The sequence below is a fragment of the Aquila chrysaetos genome, chromosome 11 (genome assembly GCF_900496995.4).
Source record: "Aquila chrysaetos chrysaetos chromosome 11, bAquChr1.4, whole genome shotgun sequence".
Lineage (NCBI taxonomy): Eukaryota > Metazoa > Chordata > Aves > Accipitriformes > Accipitridae > Aquila > Aquila chrysaetos.
The window spans coordinates 34,666,898-34,683,870 of NC_044014.1; the positions used below are offsets into that span (position 1 = coordinate 34,666,898).

Sequence of the window (16,973 nt, forward strand, 5' to 3'; positions counted from 1 at the left end):
GGCACCTCCATATGCCACCTCCAGCTTCTCTTTGGCACCTGAATCATGAGTAGCTCTGCAATCTGACACATCCTGCCGTTTCCACCTGCCTAAGAGGGAAATTGTCCTAGTCTGTTCTGTATCTACTGATGGTTTTGCAGCTCAGGGTATTCTCAAGCATTCTGGTATTGCAGCTTTTGTGTGTGTGCTGAAAACTGGAAGATGTATGAAGGACTGGCACAGTGCAAAAGGATTCTGTGAGGAGACGTTCTACGAGGTGTCCTACAGGGAGGAGAGACTGTTGATGCATTTAGCAGGTGTGCTGCAGCTTGGCTCATGTGAGCACACTTCTCTTCTGAACCCAGCACCACAGTACATCCCTGTTTATTAACTTCTTGCACCTTCCAGTGCCCCACCTGAATCCTGGCTTTGTGATTACCTCCCTCTGGTGCACTCCCACCTCTCATGTTTAGAGCTCACCTGACTGTGTAAGACTACCCTAAATGTAGACCCAGGTCTTCCGATGGCCCGGGACATTTTTACAAGCTCAGAGTTTGGGGTTTTTTTGTGTTGTCATACTCTTGCAGTTGGCAAAAATGCTGTTGTTCCATCCTTTTCCTTCATCTTTCCACAGGACAGAAATGCGGTCACAAAAACAACAGGCAGCCAGAATCTGGTTAGCAGTGTAAGTGCATTAGCAATGCTGAGCAGCTATCCTGGTACATTTCTCAGTGAATTATGGCAATGTCTCTCCTTCCCTTTTCCATTTTTCTTTTTTTTTCCCACTTTTGAAGTGTTTCTGAGAAACTGGAGTGCCAGCAAGCCAGAATCAAAAGTCGTATCAGGAAATACTTATGCAGATCAGAGAAGCCTGGAAAAGGCAAGAGCTTTGATCATGGGCATTACAATGGCTTAGATGTTCTCTAGAGTAAGTAATGTGGAGCAAGCAAGAAAAAGGTACATGTTTTAGGCATGAGTACAGTACTGTTTACTTACATGGTTTGTTGAGCAGCCAACAAGGTCCAAGGTTATTTTGGACTCAGCATGAGTAAGTGATCCAGGTATGACAAATGAGGTAATGCATTCCAGGCTCATTAAAAACTCTTGGCTACACCACTGATTTTGACAAAGTGCCAACATAGCTTGACCTCAGCTGTGTGAAGGCCACTATTTTTTTTAACACCCTCCCTATAACAACACATCAGCCATACTATGTGTATCTAGAGAACAGTGTTATGGGGAGGGTTGAATTACATTGGACTTCCAATGATAATCAGACTCCTAAAAAAGAGATAGTTCTACTGTAACTAACCTGCTAAAGTCAGGTACCCCAAAACCACAGCTGTTCTCTCTTGGCTTATTTGTGCATCTAGGAGTGGCTGTGTTTACATAGTATGTTGCATTCTTCGCATGGACGTGGCTCAAGTGAGGCTGACTTGATAACAGGGAGATGATAAGTGCAGCGATCACTTGCCTCCCTGGGGATGCAGGTAAAGAAGGTGGCTTGTGGAGGTGCTGTCTTCTTGTGGTGGTGGCTTACGCTTTTCCACCATATGTAGTGTTTAACCATGGCTGACCTCGGCAGCTCCCGTTCTTGAGTACTTCTCTTTCCCCTGCACAGAAATTGCCATCCTTGGGTTTAGCCCAGAGCTGGGAGTTGTACTAGGCGGCAAGGCTTGGAAATGCTCCTGTGTCCCTTGTCCTGCTGGGCAGACAGTGTCCCTGAAAGTTGGGCAGCTGAGAGTGGTAGTGGCAGGAGAGCAGTGGCCACAAGCTTGTCAATTTTCTGAGTGGGTGGGCAGTGTAGCCGTCTCCTTCCTTACATTCTGATCCTCTCCTGATCACCTACAATGTCTTGATGCTTGCATAGACTGATGAGAGTGCTGGCGGGGAACATGTAATTTTTGAGCAATGATGCTGTTTTGTGGCTTCATGAACAGAGAGGACCTCTATCTTCGAGGAAACGTCTAGCTGATCTGAGCAGCATTAACCCTGAGCTCCTCTGTCACTTGCTTTGTGGGTCAGAGCCTGCTACTGAGCTTATCTCCAACACCTGATCTTTAATTCTCTGCTGCACATGCCTCTGGATTGTCCTTGTTCGATTATGGTGGTCTGTAGGCAGCTCACAAGAACAGGCTTTGGGCTTCGGGATCATCAGGTCAGCTTCCTCCTGGGGTGCATTTAGTCAGCAAAGATTTGCCAGTCTACATCTACAGATAATCTAACTCCCTGTGCCATGCATAACACTGGGTTTGCATTTAACCTTTCAGGTGTGACGGTTTGCAATAAAAACACATAGGGCATTGCTGGTGTTCTGGCACTGCAAAGCTTAGCCACGGTTTGGGGGGGAGTAGGCAAGGTACAAGTTTCCATCTAGGAAGAAGAAAAGAGTGATTAAATCTTAATTTCAGATTACTGAGGGCAGTTATATTACATCAGAGACTAAATGCTTTCAGGTTTTTTAAGGCAGGTGTGCACATGAGTGAGGATTTGCACAGAGGAGGTGGCAGTGGCAGCTTCTGCACCTCACCTTCCCTTTCACTACCCACTCGTGATGACCATGCCTGTGTGCTCCTCCTTTTGCTCTCCTGCAGGTAGGGAAGGAGTTTCAAGACAGCCCAAGGGGTGTCGGGAAGGAGCTCAGCATGGCTGTGGCCAGCAAAAGTTGTTTGCCCTACCCAAACAGAAAAAGCTGAGGGCATTACTTCTCGCCTCCCTCTTGCCCCAGTGAGCCACGTGCGGGGGAAGGAACAGCTCGGCAGGAGGATGGTGGCTGCCTCCTCCTGCACCCTACTACCACAGCATGCTGGAGACTGGTACAGCATGGGGTGGCTGGCTGTGGCCCAGGCAGGTGTGGGAAGTGTGTGATTCGAAAACGAGACCTCTCCTGCCACGCGGCACAGAAGGAGCGGGCTGGGGGCACACTTCCCACCTCTCCCTTCTCTGGCTCCCTGTCTCCCTCTCTCACTCCACTGGCACAGGGACAAGTTGTTTCCTGTTCTCTTTTCTTCTGCACAGTCTCCTTGTGTCCCACTCAATCACGAGTTAGCGTTTGATGGTCTTCCAAGAAAAACCAATCCCTCATGTCAAACGGCAAGCAGCAATCTCTGTGTGATTTGCAGTGACTACCTATTTCCAGACAACACCCAGGGACCCTTTCAAACATGGAGGGGAAGAAAACATTCCTGTCTCTGGGCAGATTCCTATAAATAATTTTCTTTTCCCTGAGAATTCACAACCGAGATGGCAATGAGACGTATTCCAGAATGGGAAGAGTTGTTAAGATATGGTTGTCATCATGGCTTGTGTAACTGTTGATATTCATGACATATCCATTTCACACACTTTCACTTAATCGGGAGCACAACACTTTTACCACCAAGTAGTAGTCAGCTGAAAAACAAAGTCCACACCACATGCATACTAGTTAATAATCACACCTTTTGTTCTTTATGGTTACAAATGATTGCGTTTGAATTAGATCTTTGTTCATCTTGGTTTCTTGCTTGATTCCTTGTGAAACCCCATGTTACAACCTCAGCATCCTCTGCAGTAGTGGGCAGCATCACAAGTGGTGGTGGTTGCATTGCGGGGCCAGCCGCGTTGGTGGGCTCTGAGGGACAGGTTTGTTTAAATGACACCAGCTGGATCTGCTGCTCAGGGAAACAAGAAAGCAGCATGCTGATATAAAACTGGCATCCAAGGAGTGCTGAAATGGTCCCTCTGAATTCCTGTTGATGGGTAAAGGTAGCAGCCACAATGATGACAAGTGTGGGAAAGATAACCAGCCCAAGGTGGGAAGCGTGCCCTTGTCCTCCTCCAGCTCTCCGAACACGAGGAGTGTTAGCTTGTACTGTGCGCATTTTGCAGCTGGCTGTGTTTTGTGTGGTCGTACCTGAAATGTTTGCCAGGACTCAGCAGGTGAAGTGGCTTTCCCTGGTGGGCTCTAGATTGCTATCGCACCTACAGATTTTGCAGGGAAGATAATTTCTTGTGCGTTGCCATTTTCTAAATGCACTTGCCCTTTGTGATGATTAGCAAACTCGGGATGAGCTGTAATCTCAAGAAGAGGCTCCTTGAGTCAGCAAGGCACAGGCATCTGTGTGGGCGGGCTTCAAGTGGATGAACGCCCTTTTGCTTCCAAAGGTCTGAACTTGGAGGTTTAGGCCATTTGTATTGTACCAGGTGTACGTCTCTGCTGACAGCCCTTCCATGCCTGCCTGCCTTGAACAGCAGCAGCTCTGCCCTCCTGGGGCATTGTCACCTGCTGATTGCAGGCGTGGGGGTGTTCTGGTTCGCATCCCAAACTGCAAGCATACAGGGCACCTATGCTGTGCTAATATTGATCCTTTGAATCACACCGAAGTAAAGGCAAAAAAAGTTCCCAGCAGCCCATCAAGGGTCCCAGTGGACATTCCAGCAGCTGAGTTTTCCCCTCCTTCAGATATATCAGGAAGCAAAAAGAAAGAAAGGAAGGGAAGAAAAACACAAATTGGCAAAAGCAAACATGTTGTCAAATGCACACGAAAGAAAGTATTTAAACTGGTAGTATGTCGTATCTCTCATACTGTTTCAGGCACTTAGACTAAAGAGGTGGCAAATAAATGCAAACTTTTTTCTGTACTTATTTATTAGATTTTTTACTTTAGTTTGCTTTGCTTATGTTCTCACCTTCTGGGAATGTACAAGTTTTCAGGTCTCACTGCCACAAATGCTTTCAGAAAATGAATTTGAAAGCCATATGCACAAACATGAAGAAATTGAATTGTTTCAGGTATTCTCAGGTAGTCATGCCAGAAGTCCTTCTCCACCAGAGAGCAGAAAAAAACATGGGATATTCACTTAGCTGTCCAGTACATACTGAACATCCAATGTTATCAGGAAAACTGACTGGGACTAAGCCACAATATATGTGTAAAATTGCTTTAAAATAATTATGAATAACAAATTTAAGAAATATGCAGTGTGCTCATGAATATGTCATAAATTAAACAAAAAATGAAAAAAATTAAAGCAAGTGTGTGACTTGTAAATTATTGCTTCGGTCCTAGTCATATTTCCTAGCTCAAGAGAACAAAATGGATATAGCTGAAATATAAATAATATTCGAATAATGCATTTATTTATGATGATTTAGGGAGCAAATGTTAATGACTTTGTTTCAAGTGTGACTGGAACTATTTCAGATGTTTTCTTTTACAGAGTAGATACTAGAGGCAGGGACCTTCTCTTCTGTTATTAATTCCTATTGCTGCTTTCTTGTTAATTGTGTGTCTGATCTGGAATGGCTTAAAGTGATTTAAAGTCATACTGTGGGGCATGTGGGACGGTCCTCGTGTGTGCTGCAGACCGACCTTCCTGGCTGCAGCTCCCGAGCCACAGGGAGAATGCAAATACCCCATTTCATAGTGGGTTTGTGCCAGTTCTGCAGTGGAAGGCTTCAATTCAAACAGTGTTTATATGCAAGCTCAATATACCTGGAATTTAGGAACAAATGCCTTCTTGCTTTTAAAGCTTTTAGCAAAACATTAGGAGTCCTTTATAGTGTCATACAAAGTACAGTGCCAAAGCTCAGGATAACAAGTATGTTTGGAAAACATTGAGCCTTGAACTAGTTTCTGTATTTATTAAAAAAGAAAGAAAGAAAAAGTAATTCACATGCAAGTGTATTTGATCCTAGCTGAACCACATCTCTCTCCAGCCGTTGGTTGGACTGGGTCGGGGGATCATTCATTCAAAGCTTAATGTTTTAACGCATCTGCCAGGGTGTAGTAAATGGAGGGAACATTTCTATTTTCTTCAGTACCTTTTTAAAGAAGGTGCAACTGCTGGGGCTAACCATGGTCAAGAATCTGTCCATCCCATCCAGGTCGTGTGCAAAATAAAGTAGGCATCAGAAGACATCAAAGGCGGAGGGATGAGCGGGGTTTATAAATGAGGCAGGGCAGCATGACTGGGGCTGGCAGTCTGGCAGCCGGCGCTGGAGTCCTCGGAGCTCATCCCACGCTCCCGCCGAGTCGCTCATCTCTGTTTATATGAGTAATGGAGCGGCTGGGGGAGGGGATTTGTAAGCACGGAGCAAATACTCTTAGTGTTCATTTTGTGTAAGACTGACATCCACACCAAGTCGAGACTTCCAGCGACGTAGTGTGCAGTCACATGCTGTAGCATTCATGAGTACAGATATAAATCAGGCAGATGTTTGTCGACTGGAATGGGTAATAATTTCTTTCTCTCTTTGTTTGATTTTGCATGTTAGCCTCAGATGACAATTTCAGAATTGCTTTCTGCAGTACTTTTCAATAAGCAGAATGTGCTTCACTGGAGATAGATGGAGATATTTCTATAGGGAGATAAACATATTTCTATATAGACACAAATATTGACTTACACACATACGCACGTGCATATATATATATATTTACCATGTGCCAGTGCTGGGGGCAGAAAAAGGATGTGTCTTTTGGACTTTTGGTTTTAAACCTACGGCTTTTCTTTTTCTCTGAACAGACCAAATATGACACTGTTACTCAAACTATAAAATCAAATTAGCACCCTTTATTGTGTTTGCAAACTAATTAAAATGTAAAATGTCCTGAAACCACTGGCTTACTGTGTGACAAATGTAAGATTAGAAACAATTAGAAGGCACTCAAGAGGTTTGTGGTGTTTAGATTTCTGACATTGTTCTAATCATCCCTTTAAGTAATGAAAACAATGGTTACCTAGAAATTAAAGGTTTAAAGGAAATTATCTTCTTCGGTTCAGTCATTAGTTAATGATTGTTTATCATTTTAAATGTTGCCATAGTAGTCGTAGGCTGATTTTTAAATCTGAAACCAGGCAGGACACGTAATAATGAGCAAACATCTGCTTCATCTCTTATTTCTGTATGTGATCATAATTTATATTGTAATACCACTATTGAAAGATGACTCTGATATTTTTTATGATGATCGATATCCCATTCTACGTATGGCTCAGCGCGGTTAGGATTTAGTCACTGTGTTATTTCAAAGCTGTTTTATCTTAAGAATTGGACAAAACTGAAAGTGATTCATGTTAATTTATATGTGTGGTATGTAACCCTTATGAAACAATCAATCACTTATTTCAGTACTTGTCAACTTCCAGAACTAGTTGTTAAGGGGTTTTTTGATCCATTTCAGGACTTAGGGGTAATTTTTTTTTTTTTTTAACTTTTTTAGAAGAACTTTGACAAGAATGACAGGATGTATAAACATTTCTTGGAGCTGTAAGGAATTTCAGTATTTCACAACATTTCCAAAACCAGATGTTTCTCAAAGTTGGAAATAGTAGTTAGTACTCTTACGTGAAGATTAGAAATAATAAACGCAGCAGGCTCATTAATGCAAAGTTACCTATTAATATTCTATTTTGTTCTTTTTTGTACCATGGAGAAATATTTGTGCTTTCTCTCTGAGTCCTTTGGAGAACAGTGTTTGACTTTATATTAATTAGTTATGTAAAAGTAGAATAGATTAGCCTTGGGGGATATTCTATAGAAATGTATAGTGTGTCAAGATGTAACCCGTGGAGGATGGGAATCTCGTAATAAGCGTTTACTGTAGGCAGATGTGTACATTTCTGTGACTGATTGTAGTGGAATTATTTATTATGCTTTCAGCTGTTAAGAATCCAGTATAAGACAATGTGCTCAAATTGTTCTCCATTAATTTTCAGCGCCAAATCTTAAAGGCAGACCGCGCAAAAAGAAGCCTTGCCCACAGAGAAGAGATTCATTAAACGGCATTAAGGATTCCAACAATAATTCTGAAAGCAAAGCTGTTGCCAAGGTAAATAACTTACTAATACTCTTTTCAGTACACTCTCCTTTTTTAGGTACAGCCCTGCCTTTGTTTCTCAGCATGCTGTTTCAAATTTAGAATGTAACGTGTTTTCTTGGGGAGATAAATGTAATTTTTTTCAATAGTTTTATTCTTCACTTTAAATCATGTCTGTGTTCAAAGTTACCAGCAACTATAATCACTGAACAACCTAATGCTATCAGCTTGTTGACTGGTAGCTGGTAGTGCTTAAGCTTTCTTGGCATCTAGTGTTAGTTTTCACATTCTGTGACACACAAACATAGTTTGTGACAGTATCTTCGAATTAAAAATAAACCTGGGAGCAGCTCACCCTGTTACAATGTACTTCTAAATATAAGTTTGAAGATAAACAGACTATGAAACAAGAGCTGCTTCAATAATGGTTTCTAAGAAGCACACACAAATGACATTACACTAATGTTAAGATCTTGACTTTTTTTAAATTAGAAAAAAAAAGATAAAGGCAGAAATTCAGTACGAAAGCTTAAAAAAAAAAAATCTGGGCTGTTTCTTTAATACGTAGTGCTGAGGTGCATGTTCCAGGGTTTGTTGAATAGTGCATGCTTTTACAGTCTTCTGTATGTGCTGCAGTGCTTAGCCCATACTGCAAGTAAAAATTGGATCACTGATTTGTGTTTATAGACTTAATCTTTTAGATATTTATGGGTTTGTGTCTTTTCCTTAAAATATTTTAAAATGGAGTTTCTGTAGTGTAATTTACATCCTATTTTCTATGTTGTCTCTGTGGTTTTAAATAGGAATTTGGTTTTCTTTTTTTTAAAAAAAAAGCAGCACAAATGGCTACTTTCAAGATGATTTAATCTGAAACTGTAAGATGCAAAGATGGAAAATTACTTAGAGCAATAGTTGTAGATTTTTATCTGAGGCAGAACTTTGTCACTGTGATACTTTGAGCTAAACAGCTAAACAGGTTTGTGTAGACTAATTTTTTAGGCCAACTCCTCCCGAATCCATTGTTTTAATAAATTAGATAGATGTGTATCTGAAAAACGATTCCATTGTTGTGACCATCTCTTTAGGAAATACAGTGAATCTATAGATCCATTTGCATTGGTATTGTTGTACGCAGTGAATGTCCTGAGAGATTAGGAGGTTAAAGAGGTCAAGTGGAAGTGTTCTGCTCTCAGTTTCTCATAGGAAGGCAAATTAAATTCCACCTCCTCCTCCTCCCTAGGAGTTCAGTTAAAATTGTGCCTTCTATTGATGATGATAAAAAAGGCTGAAGTTCATGATGAGGCTCTGCCTTTAAGTCACTGTTTCTCTTCTTTTTGTGCCCTATTGTGCTCAGTTGGAGTCTGTACTATCGTGTTAGACAGGCATGGTAAAAGGTGATGGAGCCTGGTGTGTTGAGTTGCGGGGTCCTGCCAGATACTATAGAGTTTGCCTGAATGTTTTGGCTCTCTGAAAGAACGTGCAAAATCCGTGGTGTGAAAATGTCTCAATTTGCCTCAATTCCCCCTTCCTCCAAGCCATTTTTTATGTTAAAATATTACCAGCAAACTGCGGCATAGACCGTGTTGTCAAAGCACCCCAGACTGTAGCACAAGTAGTTCTGCCTCTTCAGCACCTGATATATAGGTATTAGATAATTAAAAACAACAGTAACACTTCATACCAAATTGTTTATCCTCTCTGTTTATATTTGGGTTCACCCTACTAGTCAAATGGGAGGATAGTTCAGATAAGAAGTAATTCCGCCTATTTATCTAGTCATACTGTGCTCATCATTGTGCAGATATTAATAGCATTAATTATCTTGGCCAGCTTAATTTCATTATAAATAATAGACATGCTCATGATATAATGTCCTTGCATGTAGTCACACTGACTTCACTGTGGCTCTCCATATCAATCTGTGTCTCAGGGCTGTGGATATACTTTAGTAAGAGGAGGACAGTGAATCAGAAACCCTCTACAGCAGATGCATTGCACTTTATACAGACCCTGCCTATGTTTCTGGGGAAGGAGAGAAAGTATATTAGGGGAAGGGGGGAATGGAGATCCACCTACTGTCTTCTCATTGTTGGGAACAGTTGGGATGTTAAGTCATCATCTTAGGCTCCATGTTGGGCTTCACCATCAGTTTTCCTTCTCTGTCCATGCTCCATCTCCGAATAATGCTGACAGTGGGTCCATGGAGAGTAGGGATGAACTCTGCTAGTGTAAATGGGACAAATCCACTTGTGTCAGATGCTGAAACATTTTGGCAGCAATCCTGACTGTATTCCTGTTCCAGCTGAAATCCCTTTTGACCAGAAGTTATGCTGTTTTCACCCTCAGATCATGGCACCCAGCCTCTGACAGCAGCCGCATTTCTTGGGTGGCAGGGCAACAGCTCTGAGAGGCATGCAGTGGCTGTACAGTTTGGGTCAGGAACCGGCAGAAGTGGCATTCTGAAGACTGTGGGTTTGAGCCTGTCAAGACCAACGCAAGCCACGTGGTTGTAATGACTTGCTGAATTTCATGTTCTCCGCTGCCAATGACTAGAAAGCTTTGTACCTTCTTACAACTTAGTTCTCATTAGGCATGTTTACCTTAAACCCATCAGCAGATTGTTTTGTAGGCTTTTACTGTTACCTGACACAGAAGAGCCTTTGGTTGAGTAGGAGCAGCTCTGAGTAAATTCAAGTGTAGGTGGCTTGTTAAAAATAGAGCGATAGTGGAACAGACAATGTGGTCCTGGCCCTGCAGGTGGCGCGAGGGTCTTTCACGTACCACTTCGCGCTTTTGATTTCCTTGCTGGTCACTGCATCCATTTTAGTACCTCCTGGGGATGATCCCAGGGGAGATCCCTACCAGGCTGGGAATGTAAAAATCACAAGAATACGAGGCCATCTACTGAGGCAGGATCAGCTCTCCTGGAGAGGCATATATCAAGCTCTTCTCTCAGAACACTCCCAGGACTCTGGAGGCTTTCATACCTCGCGTGTCATTAGTGCTGGACCAGCTTTTGGGACTTGCAGGCTCCAGCGTAACCCTCGTCATACCTGCTTCGTGCTCCCAAAGAGTGTTGCCATTCAAAGTGTGCAGAAGTGCATTGTAAGGGTTTTTAAAACTGGCTGATCTGACCGTTTCGAAGAGCTGAAAGGATTAACTTGTTAAACATGGAAATTGTCCCCAAATGAATCTACTCATTACATCTCCTAGTGCAAATGCTGAAGTAAATCTCTCACTTCATTTGTACAGCAAGATCTGGGAAATTAGTTTAAAAGTTGCCAGAATATGCTTTTCCTGTGGCCACAGGTGGCCTGGCATGCTCTCAGACCTGGAGATTTATTCCGAGCGCCTCAGCCATTATCTGAATGAAACTTTGAAACGCAGGTCTGTAGTGGTCTGTGTTGTGTGTGACCTCTGGCAGAAGAAGACAAACACATGGACGTACCCATGAGTGTTCACCGGCCATTTGGTCATGGATCATCTGTCTCTGATGGAGGGTCGTCAGATGTTCCTAGAGCCCATCTCAGTACACCGCCATCTTATCCACGCTGTGGCGCAGGCAGCAGGGTTGCCTGTCAGGGCCTTAGCCCTCAGTTTCATTTTGGAGGTACTGTGTACATTTTACTCACACTGAGGCTACAATGAAGGAGCTTTAACTCCTGTGGAAACTGAACTCTCCCTTTATAACGGAGTCATTCAGGCTTTCTGAGCAGACCAGAAAAGAGAGCAGAGCCAAGCAAAACTCCACATTCAGGAACTTCCTCCAGATCTTTGCCCTCTAGGAAGATTCAAAACCGTGTTTTGAGAGAGAAGGGCGGTTTGTGGTGCCTGGTGCAAATATGACATCACTTTCACTGACTTTGATACTTTTATGCTGGATTTACACCAATGTTACCCAGAATGGTATTTGGGCCTTTTGGTTCTCATTAATCATTGGTCATGGCATTCATCTGTATCTCCTGTCAGATGGTGGGGAGGTTCCAAAAGTGAGGCTTGTGCCTTGAACTCTGAGCAGATGAAGCATTGCAGCCTTCATCAAAGCTTCGTTGAACTTGACACTGCTTGGAGTCCATCTGTTGCATTTTGGCACCTTTGAGTTCACAGTCGCTTTGACCTTGCTTCTCTGTACACTGGAGAGAAGGAGGTTGTGTGTAACATGGGGTTTGCTCACTCCTGGTGGCTTTTTTAATGTTTTCTTTGTTTCCTTTTGTCTCTTTGGGAGTAACATCCCTTGCCATTAGTTTGCCTGCATAGCAGTGAGCTTTCATTTCATTTAGCGTTTATGCCCAGGCTGTCTTTGCAAATACAGTTCTGAATTGTCCAGTTTGAAGATGAAAATCCATTAAAAAGATTGATTGACTGACTTTACATAGCAAGTGGGTGACAAAACCGAGAAATTGTTCCCAGGTCCAGTGAATTTGTTCCAAGTCTCAGCTTGCAACAAATTTGCAGCTCAAGTTAAAAATCTTAAATTTATTGAAATCATGGGTTCATATTGGGAGTGCTAACCCAGTCTTTGGTGTAGCATTGAAAAGTATGACAATGTAATCTAAACTTTATAAGGGGAAGCTGTTAAATAATTTTGTGAGGAGCCAAAGTAAAAAAAGTCAAGGGATTACAGCTCTGAACTGAAAAGTGAATGAGGAAATCCAAAGTTCATTTAATAGGAAGAAATCCCATTAGCTCCATTGAGTTTTGGATGAAACCCAGGATCTTTACAGAAGTTTAATCAATAAGCATATCTATTACTAAAAGGCAAAGGATGGTGTCTTGTGCCATAGTAAGACAATATCTCTTTGAACCACGCAACCAGAGAATATCGAGCAGTACAGCGGACATACTTCAGCAGCAAGCGATCAAGAAAAATCCCACAGGAAGTCCATTTCCCAGTCCCTGCTGCATTGCCTGGGAGGAGTGAGCCTGTACCCTGCAGTGTCTAAGTGAGATTTTTCAGCAGCATCAATTACCTTGAAAAATTGCGGCCACTTCTCCTCTCTGGTTAGGAGCTAGCGTTGTTTTGTCCAACATCTGTGGAAAACTATGGAGGCAGCTAACCTTAAGTCAGTTCTTTCTGCAGAGTTAATACCCTGGAGGAGTATAAAAGAAAAGATTTTGCTTTCCCTGAGCTTGAAACACATGGTAGCTTTATTGAGATAAAATAAGCATATCATAGTCTTTCCAACGATATATTTGTTGTTTACAAGCACTTACGTAATGCTCTTCATAGAACTTACTTCCAAAATGTCAACAAGTACCCAGGAAGTACCTGGTTTAGAAGGGAGGAGAGTGAAGGAGAGTCAATAGCTTACTTGACCAAGAGCACCTGCCTTCCTGTTCAGCGAGATACCCTGCTCTTCTCTGCTGTCCTCCTAAAATACCAAATACTGGCTCTTACAGTCTCCCTGCTCCCTCTGGGAGCACAAAGGACATGTCTGGGATGGGGTATGGAGCTGCCAGAAGGCTACTCACAGCACTCATCATCATTGAAGGGACAGTGCCAATCCAAAACACATGTAACCATCTCCACTACCTTGTATTAAAGGACTTCCAGTATTTCACTGGAAATGTATCGATCCCGTCTTGGTCATGGAGAGCTTTTCAACATCAGTTTGCAAGGTTCTGCTCTTTTGGGTTTTGTATACATAAATTATGGGAATGCTTGAGTTGTAATTTGCTTGATTCAGCAAGAGGATTATCTTCAGGAGGACTGCAGGATTAAGCCGGTCTCACTGGATATTTTTCCCCATGTTTGAATACCAATGAGAGGTAAAGTAGTTCCAGTTTGTTGACTTCCTGACTGGCACATGTCTGCCGGGAGGCCAGTGGGAGACCTGGAGCTCTGGGACTCACGTGCATTGGGGCTGCCGGTGTCTACCAGGAAAGGCTCTGGGTACCAGTCTCTTCCTTCTGCTAAATACTTAGGGCTGTGCTTAAGTTCAAGCAGATGCTCGGACCCACTTGATTTAAGTCTGTGGTGCTCGTGTGTGCTGAGAGCTCTGCCTGGGTAAGGCTTGCCAAGGTTTGCATCTATTTTGGTGGGCCAAAGGAGAGAAAAATGTGTCGTTTCAGAGCTGGCTGCTGAGCGTTCCTGGAAGGCACTGAGCACCCTCAGCTCCCAGGGTTGTCTATGGGAGTTGACAACGCTCAGTGTCAATCCTGGAATGAAGGTTATTATTAGACTTGCTAATGGCAAGTGTATGTGAGAGATGGGAGCTGTCTGTGACATAGCAATGTATAGTCATAAAAATGCAGATCTGGAGAGCATTACCAATGGGTTATAATGATTTAAAGATGTGGCTATTTAAAAATGTTGTGACTAAGATTCAGAACAAGACATTTAGCTCTATAAATAGCTTCCTTTGTTTTCCCCTCAAACACAGTTGCATGGTTTGGCCTTCATTTTTTCAACAATCCATTCTGCTAGGAGAGGGTCTTTACTCCTTAAGTGAAAATTAAAGGTTACCCAGATCTGATATGACATCTTTTCTTTTTCCCAGGTAAAATGTGAGGCTAAGTCAGCTTTGCCCAAACCCAAGAGTAACAACAGCAACTGTAAAAAAGGCTCAAGTGAGGATAAATCAAAGATTGCCGTAGGTGAAGAATGCAGAGCTGATGAGCAGGCTTTCCTTGTGGCTCTTTATAAATATATGAAAGAAAGGAAAACACCAATTGAACGAATACCCTATTTAGGTTTTAAGCAGAGTAAGTATCCTTTTTCTCACTTTCTTGTTGACATTTCAGAATGGTTTGGCTTCTCTGGAGAAAGCATTTGCACACGAAGCCTATTTTAAAACCTTATGGTTGGGGGGACCATGTTTATATCTACAGATTTTCCAGTCCAGGCATTTCACTGTCTTATGCCTAGATTTGCATCTCTTCGTTCTGGGGTAGTTTCTGCCAGATATTTATAGGTTTAAATCCGCTGATTATGACTAGAAATAGGCATGTTGAAAACTCTGTAGTTTTCTGTTTTGTAAATCTGCAGCGTCTGTAATGCCTTTCTTCTGAGTTAATAATATGACGTATCTTTATTGTGCCCAGATGTTCTTTATGAAAGGACAAATATTAAAGGAAGACATTTAAAGGTGGTCAAGAAAGGCACAAAAGGGATCGTATTTTTAAAGCCCCAAAACGTGTTTATAGTTAATAAATTACTGACTTTGGAGAATATAAAACCAGACTGTATCTGTTTAATGCAGAATGCAATGTTTAGAATTGCTTTGGCATGTTCAGTTTGTAGTGCCACAATCTGTAAAGCAATTGTAGGTGGAGAAGATACAGTTGTAACTAAATTTTACATAAATATTGCAGTGCAATGTAGATCTTTTAGAGTTTCCAACAAAAGCTGTAAATGGAGATATTTTTCGTTCTTATCTATAGATTGAATGATACTTTATTTCCTTGAAGGGAAAACTCTATCGATTGAAATATTATTTACTCTAATTTATCTCCCAGATTAAAACCATGTGTTATTTTGATGAAGAATGTCAAACCTGTATGTTTTACATAACAATTTACATACCTAATAGCAATTGGCACTGATTGCAACAGGCCTCCAGCAGCCATTATAAACTTATATAACTCCGAATGATTACAGTGTTTGTCTGAAAACTGGCTGCTTGAAATGGAAGTAAAATTAATGTACTATGAACAGCTTCGTTGCATTATGCATTGATTCAGATTAAATCAGGGCCTAAGCAAAGCTCTTGATAGCTTTGAAACAGTACAAGGTTCAATGAGGCTTTCAGAATGTTTTTGTGTTGAAGACAGGATTTTTTTCCCCCCATTTTATTCTGCACTCCCTCAAGCATGGGGACATGGTGGGCTTGAAAGACAAGCTAAAGTATTATTTCTAAAATTCCTCGCCGGGGGTAGGGCTGTCTGCTAACATTTAGCTGAAATACCCTGAAAGTTGCCTGACATTCATTATAAATTAGGGGCCTGATCCAGCAAATACTTAAATGCCAAGAGTAAGTACGCTCAGAAGAGCAGAAATGTTTGCAGGACAGGGCTCTGTATTTGTCCAGCAAGACTTGTGCAAACATTGCCAGTATAAATAGGTTAGTGGGAAGAAGCGGTATGTATACTACAACAGAGCATCCCCCTGTGGAGGAAGAGATCCCATCCTCTGTGGTCCACAGTGTTATTGCTGAGTCTGGCCTGAAGTATTTGTAGAATGTCTATGGGGAATCACTGTTTCTTGGTGGAATAGTGCATACACCTTTCATAGACCTAAGACATCAATTTTTCTTGTAGCAATTAAAATAAAATAAAATAGAGTGGGACACCAGCAGCAAGAGTGGCCCCATGGGACAGTGGGCCAGCATGAAAAGCATGTTGAGAGGGGAGGAGTTCTGCAGAAAGTAGCAAGTATCTCCCAACACATCTTTTGAATTGAGTTGCCTCTGTTCCTCTGACCCTACAGCCGTGGGCAAGGCACAACCACCCATACCATAGTTATTGCGGTAACTGTCATTTGTGCTCCCTCTGGGTTCATTCACACAGGACTTGTTAGAACGCAGCTTATTGTGTATTGATTATGGAGGCCATTATCTGAGCTGCAGTAAATATTGGTTATTTTTGTTTAATCAATAGGTTTTCTCTGTGAGCCAGTGTGTGGCTCATGCTTGCTTGCTAATGAAATCAGTATTAAACAAATAATTAAAAGCACCATTCTTCCCAATGAGTAAGTTTTATTATCAGAGTTATGGAAACATGCTACAGGTATTATACCGTGCCTCTTATCAGCAAAGTCAAATGAGCCCATTACCTTTGTCTCAGTGTATTTTTCCAGTCCTGTTAAGGCATCTAAGTGTGTTCTCTTATATGTAATTAAAAATATATAGTATTTACTCTTCAGATTATGTAAATACCTCTTTGGAAAATGTTTCACAGGAGCTTTTTCAGGGGCTGCGAGATTTTTTTCTCTATTTTTCTTTTTTAAAAACTGCTTAATTTACATTTCTTTGAAATATGTTGGTTAATGCAATGCTTATCTAAATACTTATTGTCCCTCTAACAGTTAACCTTTGGACTATGTTTCAAGCTGCTCAAAAACTGGGAGGATATGAAACAGTAAGTGTTTAAGTAACTTAAATGAAATAATTGTGCAATCTAACTTTTCCCTGTTCAAAAAAAAAATGTAAAAGCAAACAATCATTTGCTGGATTTTAGGCTAGCTGTACA

General features: G+C 41.8%; 1 protein-coding gene across 6 annotated transcripts in view; it reads left to right on the forward strand.

Moving 5' to 3' along the window:
- The window catches only part of ARID5B (AT-rich interaction domain 5B), a 125,606-nt gene that overhangs the window by 78,004 nt on the left and 30,629 nt on the right, over positions 1-16,973 (forward strand). For 4 of the 6 annotated variants that reach the window (XM_030030761.2, XM_030030762.2, XM_030030759.2 and 1 more), the window contains 3 exons: positions 7,684-7,796; positions 14,285-14,489; positions 16,810-16,862. In XM_030030761.2, the coding sequence (XP_029886621.1) occupies positions 7,684-7,796; positions 14,285-14,489; positions 16,810-16,862 (371 nt within the window). Of the gene's footprint in view, positions 1-6,137; positions 6,198-7,683; positions 7,797-14,284; positions 14,490-16,809; positions 16,863-16,973 lie in introns of those variants that run through there. The other 2 variants (XM_030030764.2, XM_030030763.2) reach the window with 2 other exon arrangements.